The 25,162-nt window shown below is 36.3% G+C and overlaps 1 protein-coding gene and 1 long non-coding RNA gene across 2 annotated transcripts in view; one reads left to right on the forward strand and one right to left on the reverse strand.

Moving 5' to 3' along the window:
• The window catches only part of LOC127554361 (uncharacterized), a 245,347-nt gene that overhangs the window by 47,920 nt on the left and 172,265 nt on the right, over positions 1–25,162 (reverse strand). The window lies entirely within an intron of this gene.
• Positions 14,501–25,162, forward strand: part of UBXN4 (UBX domain protein 4) — a 40,159-nt gene continuing 29,497 nt past the window's right edge. Inside the window, exons 1-5 of the mRNA XM_051985801.1 lie at positions 14,501–15,461; positions 18,881–18,983; positions 20,979–21,007; positions 21,663–21,781; positions 22,572–22,749. Of these exons, the coding sequence (XP_051841761.1) occupies positions 15,380–15,461; positions 18,881–18,983; positions 20,979–21,007; positions 21,663–21,781; positions 22,572–22,749 (511 nt within the window). The 5' untranslated portion in view covers positions 14,501–15,379. The remainder of the gene's footprint in view (positions 15,462–18,880; positions 18,984–20,978; positions 21,008–21,662; positions 21,782–22,571; positions 22,750–25,162) is intronic.

Raw genomic sequence — 25,162 nt, forward strand, 5'->3', positions numbered from 1 at the left:
TTTTTAGCTAATCTTGGGATCAGAAATGTCCCCCCTGCACCCCTAGTTCCTCCTAATCTATTCCAAACCCCATTCCCGTGCTCTTTTCAAATAATCAAAACCACTTCTCAAGAAGTTCAGATACTTTCCAGCATTCACCAAATATTATTACACGAGTGAGCAATCTATGAGGCTATCAGGGGTTTCCCGTAGGTGACATAGCCTTCTGTGAACACATGCTGATTAGATATCTAGCCAACTATGCCAGACTGCTGATTCCAGACCATTCTTTAAGTCATGGCCATTGGAATTATGGATTAACATAAGGATGCCTAGATTTATCTAAATGTAGTCTTCCCCCCACCTCTGAAGCATGCTCAGCTGGATTGCAGACAAGATTATGGAAATTTGAGATGGATCTGCTTCTGGGCAAGTGTGATGCAAACTCCTTCTTACTTCCTCCCTTCCCAATTTCCCCATTTTAGAGCCATCACAGATATCCTTTAAGAGCTTTCTGGTATCCATGAATTCTCAAGGATTCATACTATGTGATGACAAAAAAAAAAATTCTTTTAATTGCTTGTGAATCCAAACCTCTGCAGTAACCTACTAAATGGGTCGTCCCTGCCCACTGGATTTCTGAGAAAAGAATGTAAACACACTTTAAAGTTTAATCAACATGATTAATATTTTTTCCATCACTTTCTGGTTTAGAGAGCCAACAAAACCAATAAATCAAACCCTGAGTGTGGTGTTTGCCAATTTCCATAGGCTTTGCCGATTTCTAAGGTACAAAATACACTGAAAATTTAACAATTCAAAGTAAGCTTCACCACACCCTGTCCCTGACCCCTAGATCTCATCTTCCCTCCAGCCTTTAAGTTAAAGACATTGGAGCACTCTTGGAGAAAAGGTGAAAGATGTATTTGTTGTAGGGGCAATAGAGTATCCTGGGTCTAGATCAGAAGGAACAAATTCAGCTCCAGCCTAGCTATGTGACCCTAATCTCTTAGCTTCTGCTTGCCTCAGTCTTCTCAACTATAAAATGAGTATAATAATAGCACCCACCTCACAGGCTTGTTATGAGGCTCAAAGGATATAAAATTTATAAAGCACTTAGCACATAATAAGGGCTTAATAAATAATTATTCCTTTCTTCCTCCTCTCCACCTAGATGCAAATCTTGAGGCAATAGCTTCCTAGATAAGTCCAAGCCTCCAAAAGTGCACCTTCAGGGCTTGTGTCATTTTTTCTGTGCTACCGTGCCAGAGACCATGTCCTTGGAATCAAAGAGCTAAAGAAGAATGTAATCGCCTGCACATAAATTCTGAAGCTACAACCTTATCGTAAACAAACTATACATCCTAAACTCCTGAGACAAGATGATGTGTGTCCCAGGAAATTGGCCCTATCAGCCCAGGTGAAAGATAACGATTAGGCTCCAGGATGTCTGCCACACATCTGGTGTGACATTCTTTACATTGCAACCCCCCATTCAGAAATGTATTTAACTAGACCCTCTTCACTCATTAAACGGAGACTTTGTTCCACCTCAACTTGTCTCCCTCCTCATTTCTAACCCCATCCCTTTTCAGGCCTAGCCTCACAGACAAATGCCAGCCTCAGGACTCACACTTTGATGACCTGCTGGACGGGTCACTACCGGGCCTTGTGAGACCTCAAAAGGTAGTTAGCATCTTTCTCCCTGAGCACCAGTAAAAGCTCCTAGAGTGATGATATTGGTCACAGCTGAAGAGGGAGACCAGCCAAAAATAGAGTTGCCTTCACAGAGAAAGACCATCAGAAAGATTCCATTTGACTATATATAGTGGAGGCAAAATGTAAAAAAAAAATTCTTTCCAAAGGAACTATTTGCAAAGTCTAAATATTAACCTCTCAACTAAAATGAATAATGATGAATTACTGGATTCTATTGTAATCATTTTATAATACTTTTATGGCTTAACATTCCATTATCTTCATAGATTACCTGTTCCATACCTTATTCATATGAGAGTCCTTTTACTTTCCCTATTTTCCGTGGAGATCTCTTTTTTTAATTTTTATTAAAGCTTTTTATTTTCAAAACATATGCACAAAAAAAAAACATATGCACGGATAATTTTTCAACATTGACCCTTGCAAAACCCTGTGTTACAAATTTTCCCCACTCTTCCTTCACTCCTTCCCCTAGGTGGCAAGTAATCCAATATATGTTAAACATGTTAAAATATATGTTAAATCCAATATATGTATACATATTTATACAATTATCTGCACAAGAAAAATCAGATCAAAAAGGGAAAAAAATGAAAAAAGAAAACAAAATGCAAGCAAACAACAACAAAAAGAGCAAAAAAAAAAAAAAAGAAAGAAAGAAAGAGTGGTCCACACTCAATTCCCACAGTCCTCTCTCTGGGTGTAGATGACTCTCTTCATCACTGAACAATTGGAACTGTTCCATTGTTGAATCATCTTATTGTTGAAAAGAGCCACGTCCATCAGAATTGATCATCACACAGTATCGTTGTTGAAGTATATAATGATCTCCTGGTTCTGCTTGTTTCATTTAGCATCAGTTCATGCAAGTCCCTCCAGGTCTCTCTGAAATCATCCTGCTGATCATTTCTTATAGAATAATAATATTCCATAATATTCATATAACATAACTTATTCAGCCATTCTCCAACTGATAGGTATTCATTCACGGTCCAGTTTCTTGTCACTACAAAAAGGGGCTGCCACAAACATTTTTGTACATGTGAGTCCCTTTACCTTACGGAAATCTCTTAAACTAGAACCAGAAATAGAATTATTGAGTGGAAATTCAAGATGGGCATGAAATTGAAGCACTGAAGAGTCCAGTTCTACTATTGAGAAGACAATGCCAGAACAATGCATCAAAGCCAACCGAAAGATAGGGTAAAAGGATAGGAATTGTCCCAACTGTTAGCTCCTGTGCATCAGCAGAGAGTCATCTGGAGAGTCCCTGTGTTAGATAAGTGGTTTATTAAGCTTGCATTTTTATTTAAGCTAGCTTAAAACTATGGAATAAATTTGTTGTACAATCAACAACTTGGCTCTAAGTTCTTATATGGTATAGGCCAGCTAGTATACCTTACATTCAATAAGTCGTATCCCCCCAGCCTCTCACTCCCCTAAATATATAATATTTACTTAAACGTATGTTTGCATATATAAACATAAATATATGTGTTTCTCCTTCCTCTTCTATGTCATTTGACAGTTGCAGATATTTTGCATCTGTTATTGTTTATCAAAATTCCAAGATGATAGTGTTGGTTAGAGGGAGAGGATGGAGCATGGAGAAGGAGGTATACAGTGATTCAGCCCATTCTGCCCCCTGAACTAAAATGTTTCCCTGAAGCTTGAGAAATCATCTCTTCTGCTGTGGCCAAGAGGGTTTCAGATAAACAGAGTTTTAAACTTATGAATATATAAAAATTAATGTTGAGCTTAGCTAGATCGGGCAAAGATCTATAGAGAGTGCATTTGCTGCATTATGCACCCTAAATGGCTTCCCTTCTGGTCTAAGGACTTTATATGTACCAGGTAAAATATTTCCTGATTACACAAGGTGTTGTTTCTTCTCAATCCTCAGATGTCACTTAGTAATTAGTTGAAAGTATATCTTTGCTGTTGTTTACTCACGTTATGATATCATTAGTATGCATTAGCATAGTTCTTATCAGTATAACTTTTAATTATCAGGATCCATTTTCAAATATATCTTTTTCCCATGGTCTATTGCTACTTCTCTTTATTTAATCAGAAACTGTCCTATATGTTTAAGATAATATGCTGGCAATAATATATTCTTTTTCTCTCCACCCCAATAGTCACATTGTAAAAGAAACACACACACACACACACACACACACACACACACACAAAATAAAGTGGAAAACGGTATGCTTAGATCTGCTTTCAGATTCCATCATTCTTTCTCTGAGGAGGATAGCATTTTTCATTATGGTCCTTCAGAATAGTCTTGGATCACTGTATCACTGAGAAAAACTAAGTCATTCATCATTTAATATCACTATTACTGTATACAATTTTCTCCTAGTTTTGCTTACTTCACTTTATATCAGTTCCTGTAAGTCCTTACAGCTTTTTTCTAAAACAATCCTGTTTGTCATTTTTTATAGCACAATAGTATTCCATGACTATTATATACCACAATTTGTTTAACCATGCCCATGAATTGGAAATTCTGGAAAAGTACATAATTTTATAGCATTTTGGACATAGTTTCAAATTGTTTTCCAAAGTGGTTAGATCAGTTCATAACTCCAGTAAAACTGAAGTAGTGTTCCAATTTTCCCATATCCCCTCCAATATTTATTGTTTTCCTTTCTATGATATTAGCCTATCTGATAGATATGGGGTGGTACCTCAAAATTGTTGTAATTTGCATTTTTTCCAATCAATAATTGATTTCTGATTTCATCTAAAAACTGTTCATATCTTTTGACTTGTTTTCTTATAAATTTAACTCCATTCTCTCTATATTTGGGAAATGAGGCCTTTATTAAGAGACATCTGCTATAGTTTTCCCCTAACATTCTGCTTTCTTTTTAATCTTGGCTACATTGATTTTATTTGTGCAAAACCTTTTTAATTTAATGTAATCAAAATTATCCATTTTGTATCTTGTAATGCTCTCTATCTCATTTGATCATAAATTCTTCCCTCATCCATAGGTCTGACAGGCAAACTATTTCATGCTCTCCTTATTTGCTTATGGTTTTTCCCTTTTATGTCTAAATTATGTACCTATTTTGACCTTATCTTGGTATCTGGTGTGAGATGTTAGTTTATACCTACTTTCTGCCAAATTGTTGTCCAGTTTTCTTAGCAATTTTTGTCAAATAGCAAGGCCTTGTCCCAAAAGTTTGGATCTTTGGGTTTATCAAACTTTAGATTATTGTGGTCATTTACTATCATATAGTACATCCAATCCATACCAACACCACTCTATTTCTTAGCCAGGACCTGATTGTTTTGATGATTACTGTTTTATACATTTTGAGAGCTGATACATTTTTAAAAAAATAATTCCCTTAATATTTTTGGCCTCTTGTTTTTCCAGATAAATTTTATTACTTTTTCCAGCTCTATGAAATATTTTTTTGGTAGTTTTACATGGCACTGAATAAGTAAATTAATTTAGGGAGAATTGTCTTTTTTATTATAATGGCTCAGTCCCCCCAAGAACAATTCCAGTTGTTTAGATCTGGCTTTATTGTGTTTTGTAATTATGTTCATATACTTCTTGGGTTTGTCTTGCCTGATGCAATTATGAATTCTTAAAACAAAGCTAACAAAGTTAATTCAAATACCATCAAGGGTTTTTTACTTGATAGTCCTAGCCCTTGAACAATTTAATACATTTGGTTATATTATATTCATCTCATATCTCTTGTGAAGTCCCTATGACAATATACTCAAGATGTTTTATCTTTCCTTATTGGATCAAAGTGAAGGAAAAAAAAGAAAAAGACATAAAAGGGAGCTTTTTTACTTCTCAAATTTTCTTTTTTATTGTTGGCAATTTTAATCCTTAGAAGACATTAATAGGGCTGTATGTTTGCTTTCGGTAAAGGAATACAAATTATGACTTTTTCATTACACAGATGATAAACTTTGGCCCAGAAAAGCTAGATGATTTATCCATAGTCATATAGCTATTTCAATGGTAGAATGCAAATCCATAATTCATTTAGAAGAGTTTAGGGGTTTTGGAGATTGAAAAATTTCATTTAAAATAAAAAAATCAAGTTAAGAAAACAAGCTACCAAAAGGGACTAAATAAGAAAATAATGTTTCTATAACCAGAATTATACCTCAGTTGTTAAATGTATCAATTGGAAACCTTTTTGAGAAAACACAAAATGTTGGGAATCCTATTGCAATGCAATCTGTTGCTAATTTATGGTCAGTTGGATGTTCATTGTCCTACATTCTCAAAAAAGACCAAAAGACATGACTATGTTAGAGTCAGTTGCCATCCGGTATCCAAATCAGTATCCACTTGTGGCTGATTAGACCAAGACGAGCTTGAAATGCTCTGCCACAGGTCAGATACAAATAGTCCCTGTAAATCTCTGGGGTGGACTCTCTAAATTTGCATATCATGCGTCTCTTTTGAGCTACTTTAATTCTTTACTCATAGAGAATGGCACCTTTTTTCTGACGAGAGCACTCCATCTGGGTGGTCCCATGCCAGTGTCTCCTATTTTATACAATCAATTTCCAGTTTCTTAAGAGAGACTTTGAGAGTATCCTTGTATCACTTTTTCTGACCACCTTGTGAGTGCTTGCCCTGTGTGAGTTCTCCATAAAATGGTCTTTTTGGCAAGCATACATTTGGCATTCGAACAATGTGGCCGTCCCAACGGAGCTATGGTAGAGTTGGAATGCTTGGTAGTTTAGTTTGTGAAAAACTTCCATTCCTGGTACCTTATCTTGCCAAAGTGATCTTCAGGATTTTCCTAAGACAACTCAAATGTAAGTGATTCATTTTTTTGACATGGCGCTAGAATACTGTTCTGGTTTCACAGGCCTACAACAAAGAGTTATCACAAAGCCTCTGTAGACCTCCAGTTGGATAGCCCAGACTAATGACCCCTTTTTCCCATATTTTCCTTCAGAGTGTTTCCCAAACCTGAGCCAGTCCTGACAATGCATGCATCGACTTCATTTTCAGTGTGCACATCCTTAGACATGCCCCTACAGTGCCAAAGCAAGCGAACTTCTACCCATCATTCAGAACTTCTCCATTTGCTATAAACGATGGTTCCACACATAGATGGTGTAGTGCTGGCTGATACAGCACCTGTGTTTTCTTGGTGTTGTTAGACCAAAAAGCAGCAGAGATTGCTTGCTTCTCAGCTTTAGAGGATGCAATAAATGGTCATCTGCCAAAAAAGAAAATCATGGACCAACATTTCCTCTATTTTAGTGTTGGCTAATAGCTTCTTTCAAATTGAAAAATTTTACTTTTAATGTGGTAACTGACTTTGAAGCCATGTTTGTCCTCACTGGCAGCAGCTGACAAATATGCTAAAATTCATGGGAGCAAGCACAGCCTTATTTCACTCCCTTGGTAACTGGAAAAAAAAAGTTAAGTGACTTGCCCAGTTACACACATAGTCCTGAAGCCAGATTTGAACTCATGAAGATGAGTCTTCCTGACCCAAGCCCCGCACTCTTATGCCATCTAGCAAAAATATAAAATATTAGAAACCAGATTGGAATGTAGTCTGCTAACTAGTGTAAACTCCTAATGAGGAAGAAATTTTGGAATGTGTCAGCTTCTTATCCTTACAAAGATGATGTTATCCTAGAAAACTGTTAAATGATCACATTATTCCAAGAGGAATTTAATTAATGTAGAATAAGTTAAATTATTCAGCTTATTCCATCAAGACTATTCAGTCTTTAGCCAATAGCTATGGAATGAATAGCAGCTTAATGAAGCAAATTTTAGGTTCAGGCCATTTCATGAAAAGCCTCAGCTCTTAGTAGAAAAATTCTTCTCAAAGACAATTAACCATAAAGTGTTTTCCCTTCCTTGATTACAAAACAATTATGTAAAATTATTTAGAAAGCAAGTTTGTACATTGATTTTGTTTTCTCTCAGGAAAAGTAGCTGTCATAAAAACATGGCTAGAAACTGATCTTTGGAAATGATCAGTACTAACAATTGTAACCTGTGATCCAGCAGCTCCTGCATTCAGATACATAGGATCCAGCATGAGCTGGAAGGGACCTCAGAACTGCTTCCAATCCTCTCATTATTTAGGTGAGAAAAATGAGGACTTAACCAAGATGACATAGGTAATCATTATCTGCAGCAGCAATTATTACCAGGTGTTCTAATTGCAAGATTAGTGTTCTTCCTACTATATTAGATTACCTCAGTATTCATATCTGTTTTCAATCTTTTCTTTACTTCTCAAGTCTGGATGAAATATATATGTATCAAAAAATATTCAAAAGCATCACTTTCTGTGGAAGTGAAAACTAGAAACAAAGTGGGTGCCTATGGAGGATAGTTAAACAAATTTTGGTATGTGAATATAATGGCATTCACTATCTGTTGGAATCCTTACTAACTGCTAACTAATTAGAGTTGATCTAATCTTACAAGATGTTTTGGGCAGAACCTGAAACAAGGTACTAAGTAGAACTAATTAATACAAGGCTTGTGTTCACACCTTTACTCATTGGAGTTCAATGAGTTCACACCTCCCTTGAAGCTCTTTGGGCCAGAGAGCACTATGGGAGAAAACCCACAATCCCTCTCTTGAGCATAAATAGAGCTTCAATGGGCCAGTCGAGGAGTTCTTCAGAGGAAGACGCTACAAGTCGAGATTTCACCTGAATGACATGAAGACTGGAGCTGGCTGGAGGCTGAAGAAAGCAGAGGCAGAGGCTGAAGGACCAGACCTTTGGATTTAAAGACATTTGGAGAGAGCTCTTGGAACCAAGCAGAGAGATAGGCCTCTAAGCTAACCGGGCTATATTGAAGATAATAAAAGATCTGAACTTTTATCACCTGGCTGTGTTTTGAGAAGAAAAAGCTCACCACATTTTGGCGCCCAACGTGGGGCTGACAGACCCCCTCAGTGGATTTCAGTGGAAAAGCTCCGAACCTGATTCAAGTGGAAAAGCCTCTAATCCTGATCCAGTGGAAAAGACTCTTCAACCCAGAAATTAGGGTGAGTGCAACAAAGAAATTTTGTTAGAAGAGTTAAAGCAGAATTTCAGCTAAGATGGGACAGATATTTAGAAAACAGCCTGTTTCTGTTCAAGGAAAATGTTTAGAGAGCATTGTCAAAGTTATGGAAAGCCAAGGTTTAATTATAAGTTTACAGCAAATCACTGAACTTTTACAAACTGTAAAGGACATATGTCCTTGTTTCTCTCTTGATAAGGAATTAGATCTAAATGAATGGAAATTGGTTGGAGAAGATCTTTGTCAATTCTATGATAAAAATGGGCCTAACTCAATAATTAATACATATAATGTGATACAATTGGCTATAAGAAGTTATTTAAGTGATAGAATGATGAAAAGGAAAGTACAGGAGGAAAAAGTGCCAACTTTACTAGGTGAAAAGGAGGACGAATCAGATGAGAATGGAGTTAATTACAATTCTAAGTATGATACTTCACAGCAGGAGGAATTAGGTGATTCCACATCTCATGACCCTCCCCCCGCAATTAACCCTTCATGGGTGGAACAAGGGGGAGGGGGAGAGATAGAAACACAGTCAGCTTCTCCTGTAAAGCAGAATTTGACAAGATTTTAAAAAGCATTAATTAAAGCAAAAAATGAAGGAGAACATATATCTGATTTTATAAATGCATATCCTGTGATTGAAGAGCTCAACTCCTCAGGTCAAAAAGAGAGAAAATATACTCCTTTTAATTTGGGAAAAATTAAAGATTTGAAAAAGGGTTGCACTCTTTATGGGGCTACATCATCTTATGTGAAGATGTTACTGGATAATTTGTCTTATGAAATCTTAACCCCGAATGACTGGAAATCCATCGCTAAAACATGTCTTGAACCAGGACAAAATTTATTGTGGCTTTCAGAGTTTCATGAATTATGTAGGATTCAAGCCCAACACAATAGGCAAACAGGACAAATCACTTTTGACCAACTAGCTGGTCAAGGCCAGTATGCAGAGAGTTCAGAACAGATTTATTATCCCATAACAGTATATGAGCAAATTTCTAAGGCTGCAATAAAAGCTTGGAATTCTCTCCCTGGACAGAAAGATGGAAATAATGCTTTCACAAAAATAGAGCAAGGTCCCAATGAACCTTTTGCAGATTTTGTGGGACATTTACAAACAGCTGTAATAAGAACCATTGGAGATAATGCAGCCACAGAAATAATGACTAGACATTTGGCTAAGGAAAATGCCAATGAGATTTGCAAGAGAATTATATGGGGGCTAGACAAAAATGCTCCTTTAGAAGAGATCATAAGACGCTGTGCCACAGTGGACATAAATGCTTATTATGCCCAAACTATGATGAACATGGAAAGACAAGGTCCTTCTTGGCAGAGGAATTCTAGAGAAACTCGTCGATGTTTTCTTTGTGGAAAAGTTGGACATTTGAGAGCTCAATGTAGAAATGGAGATAGAGTGAGAAGACAGGGTGAGAGAAAACCCAAAACCCCATGTCCAAAATGTAACCGAGGCTTTCATTGGGCCTCTAAATGTATATTGACCCAGAGGAAGGAGAGGCAGGGCCCAGCTCCAAAGTATCAATCAAAGGACAGGTGGGGCATGATAGCAGCTGAGGTTACACCCAGAGAGACTTTAGAAATTCAGAACTCTGATGTCATCAACCAACAGAAAAGCAATCAGGATTACAGTTGGGAAGAATACAGGCCTTTTAAGACAACAAGACAATATCCAATGCAAACAACTCCAATGTAATTACCAAATGATGAGGTAATGAGGATTACCAAATCCCAAATTTGGTAAATAGAAGGGAATTAGGTTAACTGCTTGGGGAAGAGGATCTGCTTATATTTCCACAGATGGAGAAAGAATCAAATAGCTGACAAGGATGAAACTGTTTTAGTTCTTGAAAAACCAGCAAGAATCATTGGGTTCCCTGAGATGAAAAATTGTTGATGAGACTTTTTGCAGTACTTCAGAGCTTACAGGAATTATTAGATTCCTGGCACATGAACTAATGGACAATGGATTGCTTATGGACTATTTCTAGGACTTATGGACATGTGTAAATCTTCAGGTTGATTCATGTTGTTACATTACTATTAGCCTGTGTTATATTGCTATGTGCTTATGTAAATTATGTATAATGCCTCCCATATTGATGGATTTATGTATACCATGTATATCGGTTACAAAGTTCTGGCCCATATTGATGGATTTATGTGTACCCCTTCAGAAACCCACTAATCTGATTAGATTTCCTATTTCCTTTGGTGTTTTCATCTAACAAAAGAAAGGGGGAAATGTTGGAATCCTTACTAACTGCTAACTAATTAGAGTTGATCTAATCTTACAAGATGTTTTGGGCAGAACCTGAAACAAGGTACTAAGTAGAACTAATTAATACAAGGCTTGTGTTCACACCTTTACTCATTGGAGTTCAATGAGTTCACACCTCCCTTGAAGCTCTTTGGGCCAGAGAGCACTATGGGAGAAAACCCACAATCCCTCTCTTGAGCATAAATAGAGCTTCAATGGGCCAGTCGAGGAGTTCTTCAGAGGAAGATGCTACAAGTCGAGATTTCACCTGAATGACATGAAGACTGGAGCTGGCTGGAGGCTGAAGAAAGCAGAGGCAGAGGCTGAAGGACCAGACCTTTGGATTTAAAGACATTTGGAGAGAGCTCTTGGAACCAAGCAGAGAGATAGGCCTCTAAGCTAACCGGGCTATATTGAAGATAATAAAAGATCTGAACTTTTATCACCTGGCTGTGTTTTGAGAAGAAAAAGCTCACCACAACTATCCATTAGACTATAAGCAAAGATAAATATGAAGAATTCAGAGAAAATTGGGAAAATTTGTATAGACTAATGATCAAGTAGAAAGTAGAATCAGGAGAGCCATCAAAACTTCTGTTCTGCTGATGTTACAGCCACATCTATGGAAGACCTGGAAAAGAAAAGTTCTTGTCACCAAAATTCTTGAAATTGAAAATATTGTTCAACATCAGAAACTGATTTTATCAGTGAAAGTGATATTGAAGAGGAGGAGGTTCTATTTGTTTTGCTGCGTATCCTATGAATCATAAGACCTTTCCATGTGAATTGCCCTGAAAACCTTCCATGTGTTTTCTCCCCTAGAGTGAGAGCTCCTAAAGGGCAGGGATTGCGTTATTTGTATCCCTAGCTTTCAGCATAGTGCTTTGCACATAATAAGTATTCCATAAATATTTTTATTTATTCATTCAATAAGGTGAATAAAAACATGAAAAGACATTATAATCTGGTTAATTACTTCAGTTTTAGAGGACCGATTATGAAACACAATCCTTTCAATTGAAAGGTAAGGGACTATGGATGTGGATTGTGGTATCAACTACCAGATATGTTATATGTCTGGGTTTTGCTTTTAGGTTTGTTTTTATTTTTATTTTTATTTTATTTTTTTTGTTTTTAGTTTTAAAGATGGAGTCAATGGAAGGGAATGTAGTTCAGAGGAAATGACTTTGGTATTAACAGTTATAAGCTTTAAAAATCTTTTTTAAAAAGTTTGCATAAGTGCAGTAGTTTATACCTGATAAAAGTCATGGGTCAAACCCCACAAATGGTTCCAGACAAGAAAAATTATTTTATAGCTGTGTACTATATCCCTGTTCCATAATATATAATAAGTAATTTATATATCACTTTAAGGCATGAGTAGTACTTCCCCAGCTAGCCTATGAGGTAGGTACATATAAGCATTAGGATTCTGATTTGAAAAAATGTTGAAAATGCATCTTGAGAAACAGAATGGCTTACCCATAGTTAGAGTCTAAGAGAAAATTTTTTAAAAATACTGTAAGTTCAAGTTTAATATTCTACTCATTACACCTTTGTACTTACCCATTCCACCTACGTGTACTTCATAAGGGGAAAGAGGTGAAAGCAAGACTGATCGAGGAAAAAAAAATCACTTGTACCAGGAAAACAACTCAGTGCCTAAAATATAGTTATCAAATTAGAAAAAACAAAAATTAGAACATGTGATCTGACAAAGAATTTTTCCTTTTGCATAGCTTAATGAAAATATATTTTTCTTAAAATCAATAGTGTCCTAGAAAATACTGGATTGTATGATTACATTGAGTATTGTACAATAAGCCATGGTATTAAGCTCTAATAACAACTTATGATTTGTTATGTTAATGGCATAACCATGTGACCAAGAGCAAATAATTTAACATTTATCTCAGTTTCCTCATCTGTTAAACGACTTTGAATGGTTGTAAGGATCAAATGTGATAACTGTAAAGCACTTATTAGAAACAGATAGAGCTAGGTTTAAATACTTCTTGAGACATTATCTTTTGTTAACCTAAAATCTTTCTTTTTATGATGTTTTCTGTATTCCAAGAGGTAGATTTTCACAAATTGCAGCATGCAACAAACATCTTTATAGTTACAAAAGTACTTAATAATGCTTTATTTATTCAATTAAAAAATATGAAAAGACAATAGAACTGTGGTTAATTTTAATGATTAACTTCAGCCTCAGACTGATGATCAAATGCCCCTTCCTTCTTTCAGTAAGAGAGGTAGAGGACTATGAAGATTGTAATATATTTTATCAGACATGATTTTTTGGGTCTGTTGGTTTTGCTTACATGCTTTCTTTAGTTGTAAAGAAGAATTCAGTGGGGGTGGTACAGTTAGGGAAAAGTAACTGGTATAAAAAACAACTAAAGTTGCTTTAAAATTTTTTTTAATGAATTCAAATCTAGTAAGCTTAGATCCTGGTGGACATATTTTTTTTTTTTTTGTCAACTATAATACAATTAAGGAAATTTTATTCTTAAAAGCTTTCCTCTAACAAGGTATCTTCCATTCATATGTCAAAATCATAAAAAAAACAAAAACAAAAACAAAAAACAACTCCTTGAAACATGGAACAATAAAGATAACTTCATCCATCTTCTCATTATTGACTTCATTCAAGGCAGGAAGCAGGTTGAATTATGTTTTTAAGAGGATGTCATGGAGGGGTTCTCTAAAGATGAGGTTTCCAAATGTTTTTGTTTGCGGATCCCATTGTGCAATTTATATCAAGTAAATAGGAAAAAACAAGTAGATTAAGACTTATATAATTGTAGTTAAATGGACAGCCCACAGAGCTAGTTCATGTGGATCGTTTGTGTGTAAGTTTATATGTGTGTGCAAAACTTGGAGGTAAGATGAACAACAAACCAGCTCAAAATTGTGTAGGAAGAGAAAATAAGGTTATATTGCATTTGGGAAAATGAACTGAGGTTTTAATGATTCACAAGTTTCTCCTTAAAACAAAACACAAAATCACACCTCATTTTTTGAACACTAATATTCCTCCTACATTAGAAATCAGTCACTGAAAAATCAGATGGTGAGTTACTCAGGACAGCAATCAAGTGACACTGAGGGTGAAAACTGTGTAGCATATCACCACAAGTGACTTAAAAGCAAGAAATAGCTTGAAAACATATATGCCTGGAAAGGACAGGCATCAATGCATCAATGTAACAAGAGCCAGGAAGGATAGATGGACAGAGGAGAGTTCCAATGGCTGAAAGGAAGAGCACCAGCATTTGCGGGGGAGTGAGGGTGGGGGGTGTTCCCCCGAAGAGCATTTCTGGGAGTCATGAACCAGGGCAGCAGAGGATGAGGTTTGGATGGGTCGCGATCTACTCCGTCCGAGGGACTATCCACATTGATGACATCACAGATCCATCAAAGTCAGTCTCTCTCCTCCCCCTCACCCCGCAACCGGACCAGGAGCTCCCTGAGGGTAGGCGGGGGGCCCTGTGTCTCCTGCTTCCCCTGTCCCCCTTCCCATGGTGGTGACCGACGGCCTCTGCCTCCTTTCTCAAGGCCCTTCGGAGGGACCGAGAGAGGCCAGGCTCTCCTTCTTTGCCAGAACGCCATGCTCCTAGTCTAGGCAGATGGAGGTTGTGAGGTCCAGAGAGGACAGAGCTCTGTGAGGGAGGCCTCCCAGAGGACCGGCAGGCAGACCCGGCAGAAGCCACCTGCTTCTGACAATGAGGGAGGCCGCTTTCCTTCTCTTCCGCGTCATTCTAATTCCGCTTCAGGCCCGGGGTGCTTTTATAGCGAGACAAATCTGAGCTGATGAAATCACAGTTACCCCTGACTCATTTCAACATGGGCGGAGCCCCTCTCAAAACTACAATTCCCGTGATCCCTTAGGGGAAGTGGGGGAACGAGTCGGCGCGTGCGAGCGGTTAGTCATCCTTTCCAGTTTCCTACCTCCGCTCCCTCGGCCCCGGTCTCGACGGGCACGCGCGCGCCTGTACGTGTCTTCGCGTCACGCAATACGTACTCTGGGGCCTCTTTCACTCTACCGGAGCCCCCGACGGGTTCTACTGACTGGGACGAGACCCGGAGACGGGAGAGCCGTGCCCGTGACACGCCGTGCGCGCGCCCTGAGGGACGGCTGAAGGGAGTGTGTTCGTGTGTGTGTATGTGTGTAGGGGGGGAGTTGTGTGTGCGTGTGTTGTGTGTCAGGGGGCGGGGGCCCTGGTTGCCGGCCTGCCCGGCGGCTGCGGTGAAACAGAGCGGGCGACGCGGGGGCGATAGCGACGGCTGCCGGGCTTCTGTCCATCTGACCGTCCGTCCGTCCGGGCCCGAGCGGGACGATGCTGTGGTTCCAGGGCGCGATCCCGGCCGCCATCGCGGCGGCCAAGCAGAGTGGAGCAGTCTTCGTGGTCTTCGTGGCAGGTGAAGGGGGCGTCCCAGGCCGCGGCAATCTCCCTCCCCACCCCCCAACCTCACTATCCCTGGTTCCTTCACTTGCCAAGCCCTCCCCAGCCTCCCAGGGTCCATTCCCGGGCTCACTGCCCGTGACGGCCGGGTCGCGGAGGGTCCCGCCTTCACCCCGGTCCCTTCGTCACTCCCCCACGTTCCCCCGAGGCCAACTTGACCTCCCCCTTCTATCCTCAGCCTCACTTCCCTTCTAACGTTGAGAGACACCGAGGTAGCTTTCTCTTCTCTCCTCTCTATTCCCCTTCCCCATGTCCCCCTAGTCCCCTTCCCTTCCCCACGGTCTAACTCCCCTAATTTTCTCCTTCCCTTCTTGCTCAAATATACTTGATCTTAGACAGATATTCCCAGCCTCTTGCAGCTCTTCGTCCTTTTCCTGCCGAGAAATGCTCCGGGTCAGGTCCGTGTGCCTTGGCCTGGCTTTCTGAGACAACCAGGGCGGGGGAGGGGAGAAGGGGGAGTAGTGGTGTTATGGGGTTCTTTTCTACCTTCATCTCTCGCCTCCACTTCGATATTACCTTCCGCTTTTACCCTCCACCTTCATTCTCCCAGCTGGATGGGTCAGAGGAAATGTCATTTCCAAGCTAAACCGCTGTGGTGATGTAGACTACATATCCTCATCCAGTAGCTAATGAATAGGTATTGGGGAAAGCTTTCCATCACCTAGAATTTCAGAATGCTTTAAAACTACACACTTAATTTCAGAAGTTTTGGATGGAGGCAGGGACGAAGTTAGTTAAGTGATTATATTCATAATTAAGTTATGAAAGACCAGGAAGAAAGCTGTGTCGTTGGTAAACAACAAAGAAAAACCACCTGATGATCTTAGTTACCGTTGTTAGTTTAGGAAATCCAAAACTTTTGAGCAATAGAACGTGAAAGTGCTATTGTAAGGTGAGTAAAAAAAAAAAAATCCTTTTTTTTTTTTTTTTTAACATTCTCCCTTTCCCTTTTTTTAAACCTCTCAGCCATTTTTCACAATTGAAAATGTGGCTTAATTAATTTCTTTAATTATGCTCACAGATTGTATTTGTCTCCACATTCTCACATTTTATTGCTGTCACTCAGATTTTCAGTGTGCCTTAACAATCTGCTTTTTTTTTTTTTCAGATTTGAATTATGAGAATCAGAACAATATCTGGCTACTATTAGATCAGAATTTATTAGTTATTTTTGTTTAATAGCATTAATACACTCTCCATTTTCCCATTTCTCTTTTGGACAGTATAACAGCACTAAAATAATATTTATAGAAATCAAGAACAAGATGGAAAATATATAAAAACATTACATTAAAGTTTGATTTTCCTGGGGTGATGAAGTTTTCTATTTTTAAAAATTTAGTTCTAAAATTCTGGCAAATGAAAGATCATTTTAACTAATCTCGAATCATTTCAATTGATATGTTCTATACCATGTTTTTGGAGATCATATAGTGCCTACCATCGTATGTATACATAAATTAAAACAATTATTTTGTTGTAAGAAATGTATCAGAAAAGAAGGGAAATCAAGTGGCACATAATTATTTTTTACTGAAATAATATTTTATACTCATTTAAAGATTTCAGAGCATTTTCACATATTTAATTTGATTTTTACAGTAACCTATTATAAGTAGTTATTATTCCCTGTTTTACAGAAGAACAAACTGAATGAGGTTAAATAAACAAGCAGATAGTAAGTGGTAGAGCTGGAACTTTAACCCTCTTCTGATTCCTTAGTATAATTTCAGTTTGGTGGTATAGTTAAAGTTTTAAATAGTTCTAATGATTTACAATTTAATAGTTTTGTTCACATTTTACAAATAAAATTACTATTGGGGGTTAAATTTGTCAGCTTTATTCTTAATCTAGAAATTAAGTTTTAAATAGTAGTTTTACTAAATGCACTCTGCTGTTTTCATTCCATAAAAGCATGGCAATTTTGTGGAATAACTATGGACTGCTCTATTACTTAAATTGCACAAAAATTAAGAAATCTAGCATTCTGGGGTGTTAGGGTATTCATTCTGTGTTCAGAACAAGCAGACATATCTTTTACAAGAAAATGCCCTTAAAAGTTTTGTTAGATTTAAAATGATGTGTTAGAGGTTAGATTAGATTTAATTACATACTTAGGAATCCGCTCATATTAATGAGATATTTATAATAGGATAAAATATTAAGTCTTTTGCTTTAGAACTTAGCTCTTTGGAACTTAGTTCTTTTTAAATTAACTTTATACTGAGAAACATATTGCATTCAGTTAGCATTCTAATAATGACTGTTTTGTTGGAAGGTTTGTACAGTGATTCTTGGCAATCTTTCTGTGCCTATCTAATGACCTGTTCCAAAAAACTGTTGGCCTTCCTACAATTACAGCAAATTAGCCTTTGTGCCTAGTCTGAGATTTTCAAAGTAGTATTTGTAGCTCTTTTGCAAATATATAAGCAGTGGAAGTAGGAATTTATGCCACCTGCTAACCCTCTGGAACTATGTCCAATCAGGGTTCAGATCTAGAACCATGATAGCAGTATACATATTTAATATGAACAAAACTTAGGCCAGTGGAAAACTTGAAAGACAATTTCCAAAGCTTTAAAGAATTTTGGTCTTAGGAGTAGCTTTTGATTCATATAACCTTTTACTTGTTAAGATTCTGTAACTAATCCATGCTTTTGACTAGTGAAATTTTCATATATACGTTGAAAAAATCAGAATTGTTGATGTTATGAGACTAAGATTATTATATTTCAACAAAACTATTAGGATTTCTAAGGTAATTTAGATATAGCAAAAAGAACATGTGAAATTGCAAAAGAGTTTTTATTTTATACTTAGGAAAATGAACAAGTCTAATGGAAGCAGCCTAGGAAGACTTTGGAGTCATTGTGTCTGTTAGACTGTTTACTAGCATAGTGATTTTAGACAAATCATTCTTATCTGTAAAAGGAGAGAAAAACACACTTTAAAACACTTTTCTACTTTGTTGAGATTTTGAATGAACAGATGTCCAATTTTATTGAAGATGTTGAGTTTCTTTCAAAGAAAGGTGCTATTTACAAATTCAACATATTAAAAATCTTATTTTTTGAAGTCATATAATATAATGCCTGTGAACTTTTTGTTCCTGTCCTACTTTTTGATTTATATTTTGAGCATGTTTCAGGAAAATAATCTTATATGCAAGAATATCATTTCAGTTTCAAAATATTCTTTAGAATATTTTAAATATTTTATGAAGATTACAGTTTTCATATTTGGCATGAAAAGATATTCATGGCAATTACACTTTCAAGGAAATGCCCTTCCCCCCATTTGATATTTATCTCCAGAAAAAATAAATTCATGAATTGTAGATCTTTAGGTTCTAAGAACATTTTAAATGTTTTACAGGTGATGATGAACAGTCTATACAGATGGCTGAAAGTTGGGAGGATGAAAAGGTTACAGAAGCTTCCTCGGACAGTTTTGTGGCAATTAAAATTGATACCAAAAGGTTTGCTTACATCTTCATATTTTTTTCATTTTCAACTTTTCTGGTCGTAGTTATTGTAATCTATAATTATGCAATGTCATAGTATACTTTGGACTGTAAGAATCTGGATTTGGCAGGGATTAGAATGTTTTAACAGGCTAGAAACTTGTGTCTTGTATTTTCTAGATTCATCAGTATTTTTGATTGAAACGGTTTAAACTTTTAATGGTCTGCCAGAGTGTAAAATCTGATTTCTCCAGTATTCTAACCAATAGCTTGCCTAAGTGCTTTACATATTTATAGTACAATGATAATTGATGTTCATAATAAAGACTCTAAACTTCTGTAAGATTCTAAAGGGTCTTCCAAATCATAAAAGAAAAATTAGGTGCTGTGTGAGATGGCAATCCTAAGAGAAGTGGACTTAAGTATAGACTTCTTCATTTGGGCCAAGGCTCAGCCAGAAGAAGGGACCACAGATATTTTCAGGGCTTACATAGTTCAGCTATCTATGAGTATGGAAATAACTGCCTACCTTGTAGGCATATGTATATGGAGAGATCTTCTTGAAAGGATGTTCCCCAGTTCTTGAGGAATGTTCTATTTTGACTAGGGGAGGAAAGGGGTGTTCCATGGAGATTTGTTGGCTAGAGAATCTGTCCTAGAACACATCCATTTGCTTGTTGTATTATTTCTACCACAGGTAATGAAGGTAATACAATATTTGAGTTACATCCTCTTTGTTAATAGAAATGTTTTGCATAATAAGCATGCTGTCTTATATTTTTGTAACTTTAAAAGCTAGTCATTTATATATATACATGGGACACATAATAGCTTTTTAACCAGATAGCCCATTCCCAAAGCCATCAAGAAGTTAGATGATTTGTTGGTAAATATGTAGAACCAAGATATGAATCTAGATTTTCTGACCCTAAAGACAGTGCTCTCTCTCCCTCTTGAACCATATATCTTTTCTCCCATGATCGATAATGGTGCTGTCTGGAAATAGAAATTGAGCTATTGTACAAACTTAATTATTCAATTAGGAGAAATTGTTCTTGGAAAGAAATTACTACTCTAGGTGGTTTTCCTTTTCCTTTTAAATGACTATTTCTTCTATTTATCCCTAAAAACTGCTCATTTTATATTCATAGCCTCTGTAAGATTGATTAGTGGAATTGTAAAATGTTAAAATGCTAGGTATTTTCTGCTTCCCAAATAAAAAAACTGGAAATTAAAGTAAAATTAAATAGTCAAATGGCAGTAATTGTGGGATCTCTCAAACTTTGAAAATGAAACAAATTCTTAGTTCTTGGGAAAAAATTAATTTGGCTTTTGAAGCAGTCACCTTAATCAGTCAAAATTTGTTTATAGAAGAGCTTTTTAATGCAATTCAGCACTATTTTCCTATGAGAAAATCTGGTGCAAATAGTTCTGGAGAGTTTAACAATAAGCAAATAGCAGATCAGTTCATAGGTGACTAGTGATTGGATTCATCCGAAAAGAATGATATAAATCACTCTCAAATTACTTGTAATAAAATTGGTGGGGATTTTCTTCTCTTTTAGTTGATTTTTATATCTTGGAGAAATAACTGTAGTGAGTTAGGATAATTCATAAAGTCAATTTGGAAAGGACCTTAGAAAGTATTTGGTCCAACTTCTTTGTGTTGCAGATGAGGAAATGGTGTCCCAGAAGTTAAAATTTTAAGCACATAGGCAGGCGGTAGCTGTGATGGGACAGTGGATAGAGCCCCATCTGTGAAGTCTAGAGGACTTGAGTTCAAATCCAGCCTCAGACACTTAATACATCTTAGCTGTGTGGCCCTATTCACAACCCCCGTTGCCTCAAAGAAAGAAAAGAACATAGGTAGTAAGCAGAACCAAGCTTCAAATCAAGTCCTCTGATTCCAAACCCATTGTTTTTTCCACTAATAACTTTTCATTTTAAAAACTAGCACTTAGAAAACATTCTTAATAATCTATTCACTATGTATTTGGTTTTGTTTTACAGTGAAGCATGTCTACAATTCTCACAAATCTGTATCCTTTGAATGGAAAAAAATTGTTATATAAGTTTGAGGGCAATAACTTTAATGAATTGAATAGTTCATGAAATTTTTTAAAAATCAAACTTTTTTTTTTTAAAAGAAGTAATGTATTTTTATTTATGGTCATATACCTATTATTTAAAATGATAATGGTGCAAGATATGCCAATTTCATTGTATGACATATTCAGTGTGTGTCAGGGAAGCCACAGAGGGGCATCTTCTTGTAGTTTTTAGAAGAAGTTTCCAGGATAGTGATATAAGGAAGGGAAAGAGAGCCACTTGTCAAGAGAATAGAAACAGTACATTTGACCTATTTAATCAGATATGAGGAGCATTAAATCATATATCTTTAGGTACAAGATTATGGTTTGATAACTTTGTTAGCATACTTTATTAAAAAAAGGATTAATAAGCTAGCCCAACCTCATGTTTGTAGCTGAAGAGACTGAGGTCCAGAGACAAGAGTTAGCTCCAAGGTCATACTGGTAGTAAGTGGCAGAGAGCGTAATTGGTTATATTGCAAAAGGCCTCAATTCATAGAAATTAAAATGGAACTGCTCTTAACCTTTTTTTCGTATGTCATCAGCATTTTATAAAAACCAGTTTTTTTCAAATAAATTTGTTAGCCTTTATTTTATTGCACAGATCCTGTAGTATGTGTCCCATCCAGTTTCTTTATAGGGGATAGTGGAATTCCCTTGGAAGTAATAGCAGGAAGCATTACAGCAGAGGAGCTTGTTAACAGAATTCACAAAGTCAGACAGGTAAGAAATAGCAGAAGTTTACTTTTCATAAAAATAAGAAAATGCAGAGGTTCTTTTTTACTCAGTACAGAAATGGTTTTGAAGTCCCTTATTGCATTTAGAACTAGCCAGTTACATTGAACCTTTAGGTAATTAATTAATCAGAAAGTAATAATAAGCCTTGTTTTGGTTTTGCAAGCTATTCTCCTTTAAAAATACTGATATCTGTAGGATAAATAGGACTGTGTTGTGTATATTCCTTTTTTGTCCCTGCTTCTTTTCCTATGGTTCCAATACTGCATACTTCTATGTTCCTTTTATTTTCTTCTTCCTGTAAAAAAATCATTTGATCTTTACTGTTACTGCTTTTTTACTTTCTTCTTCCTGTAAAAAAATAATTTGTTCTTTACTGTTACTGCTTTCTGATTGCTGTACCCCTTCTGCATTCTGTTAGAATAAAGAGAAACTCTCCTAAGCTAACAGCTGCCACATTTTATACCCTTGTTTTCTTTCATTTTAAAAATTAATTTAAAGTTGATTTAAATGAAATTCACTGATGTCTTTAAAGGGTCTTCCTTTTATGTTGCAGGAAATAACAAAATTCTGTAATATAGTTATGGAATAATTCTTAGAGATTATAGATTTTTTTTTTTTTTTGTTTAAGCTAGTTTAAATGTGTTACAGGAGGTCTTGGCACATGCCTTTAAATCCTACATAATAAAAATCATCTGGGCTCACATTTTAGGCTTATCTATTAATACAGGCTTTAGAGCATTATGTGTTGATTAAATTCTCATTTGTTTTTCTTCAGATGCACACACTAAAAAGTGAAGCATCGATTGGAATTGGGAGCCAATCAGCTAATCTAGTTTCTAACCCTTGTTCTTCTTTTGAACATAACAACACTTCAGAAAATTCTCAAGCCAGAAATGTAGAACTTTGTGAAACACCATCCACATCTCCTGATACACAATCAAGCTTTTCTATAGGTAATTTTAATATTATTATTGTTAGACATGTCCATCCAGTTCACATGTTAATACTGTGTGTGTGAGTGTAATGTCTTTAAAAACAATTGTTGTGCTTAGTTATCTAAGTGGATGAAGACAACTGCAGGATAAGAAATCCTAATCTAAATAGAATTTATTTGCTTGAAAAATTGTGTTATAATAATTCAGAGAATTCCATCATGACTTTTTTTATTTTTTAAGTTTCCTCAGTATGTGAACTCTGAAATGGCTGATATGGGAGATAAGAGGTACAAGTTCAAAAGAGAATATCAAAAGATTTAAAGGGAAGTTAGTACATTTAAAAATTCTTGGAGGTTCTGAATAGAGGCAATAATTATGCTTTTATTCTTGAATAAATTTTTTAAAAAGTAACATAGTGGAACATACCTTTTATAGTAAGATAACATGTATGTGATTAAAGAAATTTAAAAGTTAAAGTTATGGTATATAATAGTGGGAAGTGACCTTTGTCGTTTAATCCCTTCTCCAATGTGGCCGATTCTTGTCTAGCATCTGCCTGAACATTTCTAATGCTATGGTGAGGGTAATAGGGTGAGTGATAATGCGATTACTTGTTGAGGCAATTTGTTCCTCATCACTGAATATATCTTCTCCCTCAGGGAACTTCAGTTATCTTTGAACAAAGCAGCCTTCTGAGGCAGCCCCAATCTTCCAGCATTAGTTAAGCCTTATATATCCTTCTGTCTTTAGTCGTCCTCCCATCTCCCTTTGCACTTCCACCATGAACATTAGATTGTAAAGTCTTTAGTGAGAATCTTTTTTCTATCTTCACCATTGTTTAGTTCCTTGTGTAGAGGAATCATTATTAATTGCTTAATCAATTCGAATAGTTTTAATTGTTAGAAAATTCTTAAATTGGAATTAAGTTTCTTTAACTTCCTGCTTATCATAGGATAAGATAGAATACTAAGTTCATTAATAACACCCTAGGTCTACATACTATGCCCTCCTTTTAAAAAGAATTTTATTTTATTGTATTGAAAGAATTGTTTTTATTTCACCTACATTTCCTGTATCCATCTCTCACTATCTATCCTTCTATCTCCCAAAGAGCTATCCCCTAAATAAAAAGAGAAAAAATAAAAGCCTAGTAAAGGCTTGGTCTTGACATTATGTATAGAGTTCTGTACTTAATAGTTCCCAGCTCTGCAAAAAAGGAAGAAAGCTATATTTTTATAACTAATTTTGGGGGCCAAGCTTGGTTGTTATAATTCCACAACATTTCTTTTTGATTGTTTCTCTTTCCTTTTATATTGTTGTACTCATTAGGTCTACTGTTTTACTGGTTCTGCTTACTTCACAATTCATAATCTTCCCATGTTTCTTTATTGTAATAATTGTTTCTTATAATGCAGTAACATTCCATTATTTTCATGTACCATAACCTGTTTAGCCCTTCCTAGCTGACAGTATACCTTTCATGGTATGTCATGTCACAATGCTACCTTATTGAGCTCACTGCCCAGTAAAACCCCCACATCTTTTATAGACAGGCTGCAATCTAGTTGTGCCCATCTTTGTCTTTTACTTGTGAAACTGATTTTCTTCAGTCATCCCACATGGTAACTATTCCTTCTAGCTTTTCATCATAAAAATTTTACAAGTGTACCATTTTTGCCTTTATGCAATTGGCTGCTAAAAATGTTAGTCTAACACAAATCCCAGTAATATTCAACTGGGGATCTCTTTCCAAGTTGCCATGGAACTCTTACCAACTACTCTTTGGGTCTAGTAATTCATTAAGACAGACTCTACCTAAGTGTTCTGTCATTTCATTCACATCTTACCATTCATAAATAGCTATGATGTAAAAACAAAGGGTATCAATTTAAAGAGAAAAAATACCAAACTAATTTATGTTTTTGACAGGGTTACTCAACTAGATGCAACATTTGCCCTTTAATCCTGTGGTGGGTTTTTTTTTTTTTTTTTGTTGTTGTTGTTCTCCACAGTCTTTGGCGTATCGCTAATAGAGTCTTAGCAATTGTATTTACCAGTTCTTTCGGAACCCTGAGATACTTTTCTTTTGGATGGGGAAATTGAACTCATTACGGACATCTAGATCATCTCTTATGATCTTCTTACTCATCATCTTGGTTTTCAACTCCTTTTTAGCTTTTTTTCTTGTTTTTTTTTTTTTTTTCCCAGTCCAAAGACAACAGACAGCCAAATCCGTCTGCCTTCTCTTCATTGTTATCATCCATAATACCAATCCCATATCTTCTTTGAGCTTTCTCTTTTTACCAGTATTCAGTTAAAAATAATTTTGTTTTTATTAGCTTTCCTAACCAGTATCAGCTTTATCCCATGCTTTAGGACTTCTTATATTATTTCTTTTTTATATTGAAATTATTTTTCACATTTTTCGTCA

Source organism: Antechinus flavipes, chromosome 3, assembly GCF_016432865.1.
Source record: "Antechinus flavipes isolate AdamAnt ecotype Samford, QLD, Australia chromosome 3, AdamAnt_v2, whole genome shotgun sequence".
NCBI lineage: Eukaryota > Metazoa > Chordata > Mammalia > Dasyuromorphia > Dasyuridae > Antechinus > Antechinus flavipes.